This window comes from Amaranthus tricolor, chromosome 13 (assembly GCF_026212465.1).
Source record: "Amaranthus tricolor cultivar Red isolate AtriRed21 chromosome 13, ASM2621246v1, whole genome shotgun sequence".
Taxonomy (NCBI): domain Eukaryota; kingdom Viridiplantae; phylum Streptophyta; class Magnoliopsida; order Caryophyllales; family Amaranthaceae; genus Amaranthus; species Amaranthus tricolor.
In genome coordinates, this window is record NC_080059.1 from 19128133 (window position 1) to 19144937 (window position 16805).

At 34.0% G+C, this 16805-nt stretch overlaps 1 protein-coding gene across 1 annotated transcript; it reads left to right on the forward strand.

The window, feature by feature from the left end:
• The first annotated feature begins 388 nt into the window (after positions 1 to 388).
• On the forward strand, positions 389 to 15128 carry LOC130798894 (kinesin-like protein KIN-6). The gene is given in 17 exon segments (XM_057661991.1): positions 389 to 610; positions 846 to 1033; positions 2243 to 2684; positions 3095 to 3172; positions 3707 to 3789; positions 3872 to 3980; positions 8871 to 8920; positions 9023 to 9154; positions 9156 to 9201; positions 9330 to 9746; positions 10071 to 10217; positions 10329 to 10428; positions 12646 to 12752; positions 12830 to 12937; positions 13010 to 13107; positions 13219 to 13297; positions 14564 to 15128. Coding segments are annotated over 17 exon segments (2505 nt in total). The 3' UTR covers positions 14663 to 15128.
• Positions 15129 to 16805: the final 1677 nt, after the last annotated feature.

Here is a 16805-nt window from a genome sequence, read left to right on the forward strand (position 1 = left end):
TTTATTTATTTTGATTAGAATGTTTTTTTATTTTTTATTTTTTATATTACAAGGAATTTTACCATTACTATAAAACAATAATTTAAAAGTTAAATAATAACTTAATTATATATATAAGATTAATAATTTTTTATTTAAATAATTAATAAATAATGCTTTGACACAGGAATCTATCTAGTTATTTTGAATGAAATGAAAAAGTAATTTTTTATTTATCTAAACAAATAAGAAATAAGCAACTAAAAAAGCCGTACAGAAACCAAAATGCCAATTCAAACAAGTACACAACACCTACTAGTCGTTGAAAAATTTAAAAATTTAAAATTTAAAATTTAAAGACTTTCAATTCAAATAATCTTTCACAGAATCTCAAAAGAAAGACCCAAAAATGGAGATTTCCAGTTTAGAATGTTTCTGAACTATCACGATTCGCCGAAATCCTCCCCGTCGAGCAAGACCAACGCCATCGAAAACCCTACCAGTCTCCAATTTTCCTTTGAACGACATTTTATCAATAGATATCGACAGTAATCAAAGTCCAAAATATTTGTCGATCAAATCCCCAAATCATTCGGATTCTCTAAATGTTTTTCTTCGGGTACGACCGATTGTCAACGATTTTTTAAATTTGAAAGAAGTTGAAATTAAGAAATTATTGTAAGAGCATTCTTATTGTTAATGATTCTCATTCAATTACGATTTCTCCCCCAATATTTACATGTATTCCTTCTGGTTCTTCTCAGGTTTGATAATTGTTTCTGTTTCCCCACGTTTTTTCTGGGTGTGAATGTTCAGGGTTTTTATTTTTAAGTGATTTAATTAGTTTTTAGGTGAATTAATTGTAGCAAGAGGTGTATGAGAAGCTGATAAAGCCTATAGTTGAAGGGTTTCTCAACGGAAGAAGTGGGCTTTTAACTACTTTAGGGCCTAGTGGTTCTGGGAAAACTCACATAGTTTTTGCATCTATCAAAGAACCCGGTTTGGTGCCCCGTGCTCTTCGACACATTTTTGATTCTAATATAGGAAAATCGAGGTGATTGTGCTAGTTTTTTGGTTATTTGAAAGTTTGGTTAAAAATTATTGGTAAAATTTATGTGTATGATGGATTTTTAGAGTTTGTTTTATATTGCTTGATAAATTAATTGTGGTTTGACATATAATATCTGTTGTCTAGTGTAGTTATTTCTATATGCTAACATAAGTAGAAATGCTTACTTTTAAAGGAATAAACTGGTTTTAATTTTTTTTTTTTGAGTGAACTGGTTGTTAATTTAATCGTGATCGCTCAAATATTTTGTGTTGGTAAGTGTCAATTTTCGTGTGCATGTTTGGTTGGTTGGTTTTACCAACCAAATAGCCAAAAACCAAAACCTAATCAAAATGTCAAGAAAAAAAGTCATTTTCTAAACAGATGTCTGAAAACTCTGATGTAACCAACTAAGGATCAGTTATAGTTTATCGGTCCTACCTTAGATTAGAAGGAAATTTTAGATGGCAAAAGGTACTTTAGTGTATTCCTAGTGTTAATTTGCTACAAACCATTAAGTTTGACCAAGTTGTATGGTCGTATAGGAATTAAAATATGAACTGGATTAAGATGGACAGTAGAAAATTTCTAATACGTCAGCACACTATTTAGTGAAGTATCCATCTTCCTCGTATCAAAGACTCATTGGAGATAAAGATGGTAATAAGTTAAATGAGCTTTCTTTTCTTCCACTATTGGACCATTAACATCGAATCAATCCACTTTATTAACTTGAACCCATTCTTTTTTTACTTTTTTATGTGGACCAACTTATTTCCGCCTCGTGCTGTATAGATAGATTATGGAATAGAATTGTATGTGGACTCTTAAGATAACGTCTCTTGTGTAGGGACCTTTATGATTTTTTTGACTTTGTTGTTTAAGTTATAGATGTTGTAAAATTGAGAAGAAAAACAAGAACAAGCAATGATTATGTGTTCTCGAGATAAGAACAAAATAGTAAAAAGAAAAGGAAAGACAAGTGGTTTCTGAATGGGTATCTTAAGGCACCACTTCAATCATGAAATTGTATTTTTATTGGTGATTACACTTAATTACAATTACAAATATATACAAAACATACAAAAATTCATGAAGTGTTGGGCTCTTAAGCTCAAACACCTTTAATGGTGTTTGTTTGCAAATATACATGAAACAAATTTACCTCTTTTAGTGTTTGCATTCTTTCACATGTGTTTTGACAATCAATCTTAGGTTCAATGACCTCTTAACTCGAGCTTTCTTCACCCAAACAATATTGAGTAATCTTCAACAAGATTGCTCTCTCTCTCTCTCTCTCTCTCTCTTTCTCATTGGTGGTGTTTACTGTTCCTATCTCCTTCTACACTTTAGAGCTTCTTGTAGAGATGAGTTTCAACAAGCTAACACACATTGTTTTGGGTCTATAGGACCCTTCTTTACAGACCACAAAAGCTTAGTGGAATCATTCCTCAAGTTTCCTGAAACCAAACGTGTTCAAGACGCAAAATCCAATGTTCAGACAAAGAATGCTTGTTCAAGCACATATGCTACTCGTTTAGTCACCTGCTTCCCACATCTAAACATGGTTGAGCATACCTGTGCACAACTCTTGTTGCTTGTTCGAGTACTTACCTTTGCCCATTTGAGGAGCTCACACGATGTCTCTTTGTTGCTCGTTGGAATAACATGAATCAAATGCTATTGATTGTCTTTCACTGTCTTAACTCTTACTTGTTCAAGCAAGCTTCTCTTGCACGCTCTTGGCAACCTACTTGTACATGGGATGATTTGGCTCTTGTAGTAGCATTTGCATTTCTTACTAGAATTAGAGCTGAACTTTTTAGGGAATAAAAGATTATAGGAGAATGAAGTTCATAGATTTAGTGGACTTTTGTTATGTTGTTATGTGTATATATTTTTTTGTAACATTTCATTTTATATATAGATGATGTCAATTTTTTGTTTTTTTGAGTTCGATTGAAACATCCTATCGCTGATTGTGCCACTTATTCTCTCAAATTTACCATTGTTTTTCATTAAGAGTATAATATATTTTCTCATGTTGATATACGTTGGTTCATATAGCCAACTCTACATAATGAAGTTGTACTAACTTTTGTTGATCTTATTGCTGCTAAAAGAGAAAAGAAAACTGGAAATAAGGTGTGTTATGGTATGCTAGCTAGAGAACAACATGATAGATTGTTAAAATTAAAAGAGAACCATCGATGTTAATGATTTAATGAAACATTTTTTACATATATTTAATATCCTTTAGGATATTAAGCTGTTAGTTAAGATAATGTTATACATGAAACTTGAGACAACATTCTGATTATCAGAAGCTACATTGTCATATAAATATTATTTTTAAGACTCGACATGACATAATGCTCGACTTTGACAATGATTCTTTGTTTTTCTGTTCTGCTAAGTTCTCTTCATCAGTAAATTCCTTAGTTCTCGATGACTATTGCTAAATTGAAGTAAGCAAAATTTGAAAGCAACGAAAGCAAGCGTCTACATGAACTTATTCGCGGGATGAACTTAGTGTGTTCATATTCTCAATTTTATTTTCCTTTATCTCATTTTAACTTTTGATGAAAGTTCACCGTTATGTGAAGATGTATACGAAAATGAGTGATGAGCTATATAATTCGATTTTCGAAACATTGTATTTATCTTTTTTTTTCCCAGATTTTAAAAGTTAGATCTGGTGCAGAAGACTACTTTGATACATGCTTTCTGCTCAAACATGCTTCTCCATACATGAAAATCAAGTAAAGCATACTTTTATTTGCTTCAAGACTCTAGTAGATCGATTCGTTTAATTAACTAACATTTCTCATTCTCCCTCTTAAGGTTTTTTGAAATCAAAGAAACTTTAAATGTACCCCGTAGGAAGAGACGTATTGACATAAATGGTAATGAAAAGAAAAAACGACCAAAGTTGAGTGGTATTGACGGCAAAGTATGGATCATTTATTTGATTGCTTTTTGCTTTTGGTTGATTGGTTAAGCTTTCTTCTTCTTTATATTTTAATTCTGAAGAACCTTATGTGGTACTCTTCTTTTGTTTTTATTCCAAAGGCAGAATTCCACCGTTATAAACCTTAATGTTCATTGCGCTTGATGATATTTTTATATAGGAATAAAAAACGTAGGATCAATAAATAAAATAATGACATTTTATGTTGAACAATTAATTTTTCACTAGGATGCAACTATAAATTGTCTCTATTGAGTGAAATATTATGTGAGAATACAATTCTCAATTGACTTTTGATACAATATTGTCATTAATTATAATTTGCACAATTTGAGGATCTATTTTTTTTTTTTTTTTTTGCATTGTTGCTATTGTTGCATGATGCACAAAAGATGTGTATTAATTGAGCCAAAGCTTAAAGTTCTTTGGTTACGAATTATAATATAGTCAAATCGTGTGTGCTTCTTATTTATGTCAAGTAGGAATTGATGTTTGATTTAAAGGGTAAATCAGAAACACCATTTTTGTTATACTTATTATAGGGGTTAGATTGTGTCCATATGACCCTTCAATCCCTAGGTAGGTGGGAGCTACTTAGTGACACTGGAGTAATTGAATATTATAATACATAGAAGATATCAAATTCACTAGTTTATTTTTTTATTTGATAATTACATTTTTTAGAATGCGTTTTTTTTTTCTTTGTTCGATGGGTTTCTTTTGCCATCCATGAATACTAGGCATATATAGGTGTATATAGTTTATACTTTCACTATATTGCAATATTAAGTAGCTATTGTCGCTAATTGCTTTGATTTTTAAAACTATTGAAGATAGCTATTATATAGAAACTAAATTTTTTTTGACCTGTCATTAGAGATAGGATTTGAAATGAAGATATTAAAAGGGATTTAGAGTTGGATACGTTGAGAAAAAGATAAAAAGAACTGTCCAAGATGGTTTAAGTAAGTGCAAAGATGAGGTATTTGCAAATTGGTAAAGATCAAACATTGGACCTCGGGAGACAAAAGAGGGCGAGGAGAATCAAAGATATCCCAGAGGAAATGAGTGGAAAATGATATAAAAGATCTAGACTAACAAATTGAAATGTAGATAATTTGGATTAATGGAGAAGAAAAATCCATGTGAACGACTATTGAAACTGGTATATTGGTTTATGTAGTTAATCCCAATCTTTTAGGATTTATACATTATTGTTGTTGTCTTCATCATCTTTAGGCGAAAAAAAAGGTCTTTGCTTTAATTTCTATTCAGATTGCTTTCCAAACAAATTTCCTGAGTGTTTATTGCTTATGTATAAATGGATTATCTTGACCAGGGATGATCATGAGTCTAGAACTCGGTTGGACGCGCCCCACACCCGCCCCTTTTTAAGGGTCTGGATCTTATTTTTCGAGACTCATTGAATTTGGATCGAATATGAATCTAAAAAATAATTAACGGGTTCGAGTTCGGGTCCAAGAGTTTATATCCGAATTCAAACCCGAACCCGACTTCTAGACCCAACTCTAAACCCGCTCCTCAAACCCAGACCCGGACCCTGACAAAAATTGAATTTCTGAGAATCTTTTCCCATATTATGGCTAAAAAAAAAAATTCCCACTTTGCATTATGTGGGAAAGTATTTCCCAAAATATCGTCCACGTGGAAATTTGTTTTTTTTTATTTTTAGACAAAACCGCCACTTGAGATGGCGGTTTGCCTTCAGTAGCAAACCGCCATCTCAAGTGGCGGTTTGGTCCCTGGTAAACCGCCACTTCATGTGGCGGTTTGCTTGTGGCCCGAATTTTTTTTTTCTATCATTTTAAAACAGTGAACGCAACATGCATTAAACTAGTTCAATACCATCTATTCCATAATAATCAATTACGAACCGGCTTGATTTGAAAAAATTAATTTTGAAAATAATGCAAAGATATATTATAATTATCGAAAGTCATACAAGAAGTTCAAGTCATATAAGAATATACAAAATTTTTCAAACTACAACCCCCAGCCCCTTTTGTTTTGCGCACCGGTGGATGATGATGGTGTGAACTCGTCAACCTCCGCAATGACATTAAGAGTAGGAGCTCGTAGTTGACTAGCACGCTGATATGATGATTCTTTGCGGAGGCGATGGATGTGGAGGAGGAGTGGTGATGGAAGTTGGAGGAACGAATGGCGACATAGTACCGGATGACGATGGCGATCTGGAAGACCGACCTCGAGTAGATGAACGCTGGCGACCTCGTGTGGACCGAGAACTGGATCCTCCAGAAGAGCTACCTCTATGGGCTGAACTCCTTGGAGAAGGAGTGTGAAATGTGTCATCTACCTCGCCAATGACGGGTGGAGTCGGTATGAGGTACTCATACCCCGCCTGACTCAATGCATCGGTCAATGACGCGTTGATGGAGCCTAGGGTCTGAGAACATAGCCGATACCTCACATCAACCGGCGATGTAGCGGCCCCTTGAATCGTGTCATTGCACTGTATGAGCACCGATCGGATGCGCTCAGCCTGTACGTTATCATTATGTTGTTAAAAGACTGACATTAAAGTATTACTATATGTTATGAGTGTTGAAAGAAGACGTACCAGTAACGTAGTTGTCGGATGGTAATGTGATCCTGGCTGCGCAAATGCGGTGTTCGTTAGGCGTAATATGGAGATACGCCTGTACCAACTCATGTACATGCCAGTGCTATGACCTGTGAAGTTATCTCCTCGAACAAAACGAGATGCTCGGTCATTCCACGCATCTACATGCGATCTATGTCGTAGGACGTAGTTCTTGTCCCCAGTCCTTCGATCGATCGCATGTAGTTGAGGTTGGGTGTCACAGGCATGCAGAATAACCTGCTCCAAACCGAATTGACGCATAACACGATCCAGGAGGTGTAGCTCGACGATGTCAAAACAAATAAGTGGAAAACGTGATCTCCAAATCTCGTGGCCCGATGTACATATGTGCGGCAGAGCGTCCATCTTAGCCGCTGTGTAAGGCTGCCATGTCATCTGTAATAGTAAGCAATATGCCCAGTAATATATACAATTTATTCATAACTAATACAAACAGTAAATGTTAATATCCCCACCAATTTGCTACCAATTTGCAACCAATATCATGACTTCCTCACCCCAATACACTATAACGGGAAGTGTAAATTTGAATACAAGAATTTGTGATACTAAGGTATTAGAACACTTATTATAAGGTTCATTTCAAATATAAAAGCTAAAAATACCATAAGTATATACAAAAACCATTAAACTAACCCTACAAAGTAATAAACTTTCATTGAAGCATTTCATCAAACACTTTATATGCATATAAAACAAATCCTAAAATTCAACTACAAATGTGTAAAATGTAAGCTTAAATCATGAAAACAATAGAATGTAACCAACAATTAACGTTTTTATAACTTCAATTCAAAACAACAATGAACAGAGAAACAATTTGCATATTGAAAAAAAAATTAGGGTTTTATTCATACCGTAAATGAGGATGAAAATGAACTAGTACACAAGGAGAAGAAGGGAATATAGTTGATTAGTTTAGTTGAATGAGAGGAATTGTAAATTTGAAGTAAATGAGAGTGAAGAAAATTTTTTTTTTAGGGTGATACTGGCAGCAGCAACAAGGAAGAAGAGCAAAATGAAATGCAAATGTCGAAGCTGCTGTTTTGTACTGCTACAAAACCGTCACTTCAAGTGGCGGTTTACTAATTTTTTTTTTTTAAATAAAAATCTGCTGTTTTGTACTGCTACAAAACCGCCACTTTAAGTGGCGGTTTACTAAACTTTTTTTTTTTTTAAATAAAAATCCACAAAACGCCATTTCAACTAGCAGTTTAGTTCACATCCCTAAACAAAACCGCCATTTCATGTAACGGTTATATTAAAAAAAAAAGTAAAATTTTTCACACCTATTCTACGTGGATAGTAATGTGGGAAATAATTTCCCATTTCAAGCAAAGTGGGAATTAATTGTTTAATTTGCAATATTCTAGGAATAGTCTCAATTTCTGATCTGACCCATTTCACTTCATAATTCATAGGAGTATATATTACTCCAGTCCATATCTAGCCCTAAATCTTTTTGACTTCATATGCTACCCCATTTCAATCGGCACTAGTCCTTCTCTTCTTCCTCACTCTCGCCGCCTGCTCCACCGCAGAGGTGCTCACTCAGCCTCAGCCTGTCAGCCCTCAACACTTTCTCACACGTGGCGTCAGTCTCATCGTCTTCATTTCACAGCTTCTTCATTTCTGTGGTTTGTTCTTCATATTTAGAATTTATAGTTTTTGTACTTGTTTTCATTCTCAATTTGTAGTTTCTTCTTGATTTTAGATTTTAGTTTGTACTTGTTTTTCATTCTCAATTTCATTTCTCAATTTTTGATTCTATTTAGATTGTAGGATTTGTAGTTTACTTGTTTTCATTCTCAATTTCGCAGCTTCTCCATTTCTGTGGTTTGTTCATCATATTTGGAATTTGTAGTTTGTGCTTGTTTTTATTCTCAATTTGTAGTTTGTACTTGATTTTAGATTTTAGTTGTACTTGTTTTTCATTCTAAATATCATTTCCCAATTTTTGATTCTATTTAGATTCTATGGTTGTACTTTTTTTAGACCCGTTAAGGACATTAAGGACCTTAGACCCATCATATCCGGAGGGTCTGGGTCTGAATCTGGAAATTTTAGACCCTTAGCATCCGGATCCGGGTCTGGATCTATACAAAAGTAAAGGGTGCGGGTCCGGTTCTGGCTGGACCCGCTCTAGACCCGCCCCATGACCATTCCTAGTCCTGACCCACCGTATTGTTGCTAATACTTATTGTGTTGGTCTTATCTTTTTGTAGAATGATGTTTCTATAACTACTACAGCATCAGAAAACTTGCAAAAAGGTCAGTGAGCTTATGTGTGTTTTAAAGCCATTTTATGTCTACACGATCTCTGTCCTTGTCTGTGTATGTATATGTGTGTTCTGAAGCCACGTCATGTCATATTCAGGAATTGACACAACAAATATCTTTTGAGTGGAAGCCAAAGAAATCATGTGTCGAGAATGAGTGAAAATTCACTTCCCAAAGTTACCTCTATTGATTTAAACATACAAAGGCAGTACTATGTCATGCAAGGTTTCCAAGGCTCTCTGGGGTGCGTTGAAGCAGTATAAGGAAAGAGTCAAGGTAGACGGTTTTGACTTGTTTATTTCTACTCTTCTAACACCTCATTGAGTGCATTCGTGTAGTTTCTTGTGAGCTTTCATGTATATCTAATGCTAATCAATTAAAATCCCGGACTATATTGAAAACAGGTAATGCAATTAGATATTGATATACTGACGGAGAATCTTAGATATGGACGTGCTCAACATCTGGCAATGAAAGAGGAACTACTTTATCTGAAGTCTCAAGGTTCATATCATAAACAAGTTCTTGGTGTTGTTAGCTGTTCTTCTGGAGGGCCAAATTCGGAGGAAGTATGTGTTGGCAATCCTGATTTGGAGGAGGAAAGTAGATCTGCCTCCATGGATGAGGAATTTCCGAAACCTCAGGGGACTGGACCTGCTGATGTTTCAAAGATTTGTACAATCATTGTTGATTCTGGTTGCTCTATGGAAGGCTCAAATTCTGAGGATGTGAGTCCTGATTTGAAGGGGAGAAATCAATCTGCATCCTTGAAAGATGAATGTCCGGAGCTTCAGGGCAGTGAACCTCTTGGTGATTCGAAGGTTTGTACTTAGTACATTCATCTTTAATTCTGGTTGTTGATGTTTCCTATTCATCTTTATATAGTGAAGCTCTTGTATGAAACAAAACTATTTGTTCTTGGAATGTAGAAAATAAAGCAACAGTTGAATTTAGGTTGAGGAGGTTTGGGGGAGTCGGATGTGCGCAACCTTACCCTTGTTAGTAATATAACTAACATAAATGTTGTTTCGGGTTGACCCTTGGTAGACGTCATGTGAAATTTCACATATATATGAAGAGCACGTGATTTGATGGGCCATTTAGCAACCTCAGTGTTTATTCAGCAATGATTTTTTCGTGTCTAGGTCCATGTCGGAGCTGTAACATCTGTGTCTAAGTGGGGGCTTGCTGTTGATGAGAGTATTGACTCTGATGCAATCATGACAAGGTGCTCTGACGACACTAGCTTGGCTTCAACTGATGTTAAAATGTCTTTTCCAGAAAGTTTTCAGGTATGTTTCTTCAGAGGTTGATGTAACCCATGACTGTCTTTCTATGTTACACCTACTTCATTAGTTTGATCAGCTGCATTCAAATAACTTGGGGTTCTATACATTGCTTAGGCACTGCAGTCATCGGTGGAATGCCGAATTTCACATGACATAAGGGAATATGATGGCCATGAGAAAGATCAAATGAAGGAATGTGATAAAGAATTAAAAGGTGTAGTAATTTGTTCAACTCATCAATATTATGCGGACTATGTTTTTTAATTCCTTTTTTATTGTACCATTCCCCTTTCAGCATGTTTTAATATATGTTCACCATTTCTTTTCATGGTTACTTTTTTTGGATGCTGTGGATAACTTAACACGTATTCACGATTTGAAATAATCTTGAGGACCACAACCTGTCTCCTTTAGTCACATTTTGTTTCACTTGCATATTTCCTTATCATTCCTCATTTTATGTGACCAACCAAATGGTTCTATTAATAAAGGAGGATGTAAAGGCTTTAGTTTTTGAATGTGATGTGGCTGTTGTATACACAAAAAGTAAACAGTCATTTGTATTCTGAAGGCTTGAGTTTATGTCATAGGGTTCACAGCTCCAATCTCTCATATGCCTTCAGTTCTGTTGTGTGATAAGCTACTTTCTTCTGATCTAGTTGGGAAGTTTATACATGTGTCTAATTTCCTAAGCTCTTAAAAATTGATGATGCTTATGGTTGAGTGGTTTTTGTTTGACTTTATTCCATTGGTAAATTTAAGGCTTCCAAATTCTTTATATGAATAATGATTAGAGCTGTTCAAAAGTGACCCGACTCGAAAATCCAAACCGAAAGTAAACCGACCCGAAAATGCGTTCTTTTTTTTTTTTTTGGTTTATCGAGCCGACAGTACCCGAACCGGTTGACAACCAAAAATGGAAAAGCTGAACACGAGCTGTAACCGACACATAACCGTTAACCGAGATTATCCGAACCTAATAATGACCGACCCGAGTCATATCAGACCTGAATCATGCTCGAAACCGAATTCTATCCGGCTAAAACCGACTTAACCCGAACGAATTTTAGATCAAACTGCTGTAAACCTGAACCAATTTTTAATATAGAAGTATGATAGACTCATATTCAATCATCTTATTTGTTAATCTAATAAAGTGTTAGATATTTTAATAAATTAAATTTTATAAATACATGGTTTCCTATATTTAGAGTTAATAGTTAATGGTCAATGTTTATTTAACTACTTTTAATCAAATTAGATAAATATTGATAAAACTTTATAATTTTAATTTCCGGTCAAACAAGTAAAAGTAACAAAGTAATAATGATTACTAATTGATTTGCATTTTAACTATTTTGCTTTAAATAAAAGGAATCTTGTCATCAATTAAAAATTGACTAATAACTTAACTTGATATTGATTCGATCGATAGTAATTAGTAATACATAGCTGAATTTTGCTTTTAAAAAAAAACTTGAAATCTATCTGTACCGGACAAAACCGAACAAATTAGTAATCGATGACAACCCGAGACCGATTGACACTCGACACGAACTTCAACCGACACCGAACTGATGCTAACCCGATAGCTTGAATAACCGATCTCCAACCGATTCGTGACTAACCAAGTCGACCCGAGTGTGACCCGTTGTAACACACAGCCGAAAAATAACTGATTCGAAATGCAACTGAACCGAATGACACCCGTCCGAAACCGACCCCTTCACCCGAATGAACACCTCTAATAATGATGTATAGACCTCCAATCTTGGTTAGTTGAATATTTTTTTCTGCAAATGAATCATTGTGATAAAATTTGTTTGCTAACTTTTCAGATTTATGCTTTCCTTGTTCTAATGTTAGGTGCAATTTTTTACTTATTTTGCGATAGAAAAAGGTTTCATTTCCCAATTTTTTTTTCCTTGTTTGTTGATAGTTCTTGATTGGAGTTGCAATGTGATTCTAAATTGACTTGGTTCGTTATACCTTTAGACGGGGCCTTTGTATTCCTGCATTTGTCAATTTCGTGTATATGGCCTGTTTGTGCAAGTCCTTCCCATCTCACATTGGCAAAAAATAGGAAAGAAACAGATGGTATAGCATGTTGGTTTGAACTAATCTATAGCTAGTCACGCCTTATAAATTTTTACCTGATTAAAAAGAAGTAAATCCAACAAAACAGAATGCGCAGACTATTCTACTCAGAAAAAATCTGTAGCTACTCATAATTCACTAGTTACAAGCATCTTTTGTTGTGTGGTCCTTGCTTGTTCCCCTGAATTAGCAGAATGATATTCTATATTGAATCTTTGTTGTTGGCAGAATGATATTCTATATTGAATCTTTGTTGTTGGCAAATGGATATTGTATTCATGTATTCACTTCATTCTGATGGTTATTGGTTGCGTACTCTGGTCTTGAATAATAGGTCCATTGTCTTCAGATGCTTTTGACGGTTTCCCTAGGCCACATGGCATAGATCTGATGGATCAGAGCGAAAGTTTGGGTTGTGACGTACAAAACAAGATGGATAAAGTAAAAATTGTTTGTTTTGTCTATTTGTGCATTCTTTGTAAAATGTCATGTTTCAAATTTTTTATCGTTATTTCTAGGAAAATGTTGTGCACGGTCCAGGAAGCAATTTGGACTCTGAGCTGGAAACCAAAGAAACCTTTTACTCTGTAGCTTCAAAAGCTATTTCATATCATGACATGGTTAAGGTAAACAAAATGCTTATAAAACATACTTGTAGATTCAATATTCCATGAGTCCTTCCTCATCTTCTTCTATAGGAACATGGTGCAATCGGTCCAAGGAGCAGTTTGAACATAGAGTTGGAAAAGAAGGAAGCTTCTCACTCTAAACCTATGAAAGCTGAGCGGCCCAAAAGGTAGACATTATGGGATATTTTGACATAAAATAGATTTGATATTCTTTCTTCCTTCCTAACTCATTTACTTTTTTTCATGGTGCCTTTGTGGTGCTAAATTGTGGTCATCAGGCGACTTATGCCAGCTTCATCATTATTGTTGAGGGATGCTAGGAACCTTGATGTGACAGACGACAATTTGAAGTTACAGGTAACCTTCTTTTGCCTGTTAAAGTTGGAATTCTTGGAAGATGCGAAAACTCAAGGATTTGACCCTTTGTTTTCTTCTTTCCCCTTGTTAACCCAATATTTTCCTTTATTTGGATGGGACAAGAAATTTATAATTCTTTGGTTTTACACTATAATGGACTACAAAAATGACTCATTATGTCTTGTGCACTTTTTATTTATGTGAAGCTGCACAAGATGTTTACTCCCTCCTATTCATCTTAGGAGTCCCATTTGACTTTTCACGGATTTTAAGGAGAGTTAAAAGTGGGACCCTAAGGGTAAGAAAGAGAGTGGTATTATGGGTTTTTAATGTAAGGAAGGAAAATTAGTATGGGTAATGAAGGGTATAATTGAAAATAGGATAAAGCTACTAAGGGCATAAAAGTCAAAAACCCATTCCAAAAATAGAAATGGGACAATTAAGGTGACTTGACCATAAAAGGAAATGGGACACATAAGCTGAATAGGAGGGAGTATTACCAATTATCACTATAACCTTTTTGTTAGTTTTATCACTAAGAAGGGAATGCTGCGTACATTCGATCTCCAAACCCCATCTTAGGTAGGAGCCACGTAAAGGCATTGGTGTAATTGAATGTTGTTGTTAACACAGTATGAAATTATCTGAAGGATGAGAAAGTAGATGCCTTTTCTGGTTCATCTTATCTCTTGTAAATAATACTTCTATTTTTTTTCTGGAAATTTATGTTGCTTTGTCTCAGCTTAATGGTAGTGTGGATGTTTTGATGAGCTTAAAAACTATAATTCCATCATAGTCAACAGAGAAAATGTTGAAAAGACAATAGAGACGTTACTAAATATTTGGTTGGACATGTCCTTCCAAATCTCTCTAACAATATAAGGTATCATTTATTGAAATGTGAACGAATATATGTTTCTCTAAATCTTTCCTTCTTTTTCCCCTTTCTAAATCTAAAATATGTTACGATAGTCTCATTTTAAATTTCTTCGTCCAACTCCATACTTACCACCAGTACCTAATGAACAAGCTGTTTTGCGATAATCAAGATTTTGACATGCTTTAGTCACCTTAAAATGATTAGCAGTCTGAAGATACTGAAGGTTTTCACTGCTCTTGAAATTTTATGGTACTACCTGTTGTAGTTACACCTGTGCCTGCAGTATTTGAGATGCCTGTAGTATTTCTGAATTTTCCCAACAGTGGTGTGTGTTCATTTCAGCTTGTTGGTCTTACACCATATTATATGCTTTTATTTGTGTGCAGGCAAGTAGAGGTGGACGGAAGGCGGTTGAAGATGAATATAAAAGAAGCAAGGGTAATGCTTCTCTTTTACGACTGCTAAAGAACCATCTTCCTCGATAGCCATGGCTCTGTGTTGAACCTTATTGTAGGGCAAGGGCAAATGCTTCTCTTTTGCGACCGCTCACGAACTATCTTCTTTGATAGCCATAGCTCAATCTCGTAGGCTTACATTGTAAGGCGAGTTTGTAAAAATGGGAGTCTCCTTACTTGTGCTCCATCGATTTTAGTTCACTACTCAACAGTCCACGATATATTACATTATTTGTAGGCTATATGATCTATACCCCTATCTAACCTAATTATGTGCTTGTATAGACTTGTAAATTTATCTTCACATTGATGCCTAATGCAAGAATCGTTGGCATTAACCATGGTACTATTGTACTGCGTAGGCGCTTACCTATGTTTTTGTGTGTTTCTTTGGAGCATAAATATTTGATTATTTAACATATTGTACAACTCTGTTTAAAGAATATTACTATATCCCTAAATAGGGTAGTTTATTTAATTAATTGTTAGTTTTAAAGGCCAACTATTATAATTTATTTCTTGGTTAAAAGGTTGTTGGGATGTTGTAATTTTATAAATAAATAATGAAAAATATATAAATTATTTCAAATATTCAACTTTTATTCATTCAATTAATGGCGTGTTGTCTATCAATAAAAAGAAGAAAAAGGTAGTGTAGTAGATAATACTTTGTGAAGTACTTCATTTTGAATTTGTTATATTTATATGTATAAAGCTCTATTTAATTTGCAAAATGTAGTAAAATCAAAATGATATAAAAGTAAATGTTTTCTATATTGGAACATGTTTTCTATATTGGAAAAGGCTTTAAGTTTTTTTAAGAAATATTGTAAATGTGATTTACATTTTTTATATGTGAAATTACTTTTTAGTATATTAACTTAGTGTTGTTATTAGTCTTTTCATGATTCGATTCTAGGATTAAAAATACACTAATGTATTTCTACTTAGTGTTCTCAAACTCGTCAAAACGATTTGGGGAGTTTGTATGATTTCTCGAAGCTTTCTCTGAGATTTAGGGTTCCAATTTCGAGTGAGCATTTTACTTAAATATTATCCTATGATTTTGCTTCGTATTATTTTATTTGCTTTGTATGATTTTTGTCGTTTTTGATTGTTTATTTTAAATTTCTCGAAGCTTAAGGGATATAAGAAAATTTCTAGTTTTTGTATTGGATTAGTTTCTAAACCCTAATAAACAAGCAATTTATGTGAAATTTGAATTCTAATGTTTTTACACAAATTATTATACCATATGATATGATATGATATATATTTCTATTTGAATAATTATTTTTTTGCTTTGTATGATTCATCGGTTATTTTTTTTAAGTTTCCCTTGCGTATGGTTCTATAAATTTTACAACTAGTTTTTTGAATTTGCCATAGTATAAAGGGGATAAGGAAATGTTTTGTTCTTATATTGGATTAGGTTCAAATACCGCAATTGATCAAGCAATATATATATTGCCTCTAATAGCATAAAGGACATAAGAAATTGTCTCGTTATTATATAAAATAAGATTTTAGAACCCTAATCAATCAAGAAAATATCTGCTGTGTTTGAATTTTAGGGTTTTTACCGAGTAAGTACTGAAGCTTGATTGGTATTTAGGTGTCACATTTTGCACACATTGATTGCATTTGGTGTTGTTTGTAGACCTTATGTTGTATCATCTAATTTGAATATGGAATTTTTGGTTACTTTTGTACCGGGCAGTCATAATGCAAAAAGAAAGTTTTTGTCATGATTATGAAACAGATTTCGCATTCGATACAAATGGTTTTGTGGTTTCCTCGGCCTATATTCTGGTCAATGTAAGCATATAATATGATAGTGTTGGGATATGTGATACGACCTTATTTTTTCACTAAGGGGGCAGTTGTTCAGTTGATACATTGATATGTTTTAATGATTGCATTTTACCTTTGTTTTCATAGCAAGGTAACAAAATTCTTCTAACAAATATTCTTTGTATATTTGTATGACATTTAACATTAATTTCTGAAAATAAACCATTTAAATATGCTATTCTAAATTTTTAACTATTAATTAATGTAGGAGACAACTTATTTAAGTGTTGTAGAGTACCAATGCACATTTATGATTATATTTTGACATGACTCTTCACCTCTTCACACATATTTCCTCCGTTTCAAATTAGTTGTAATA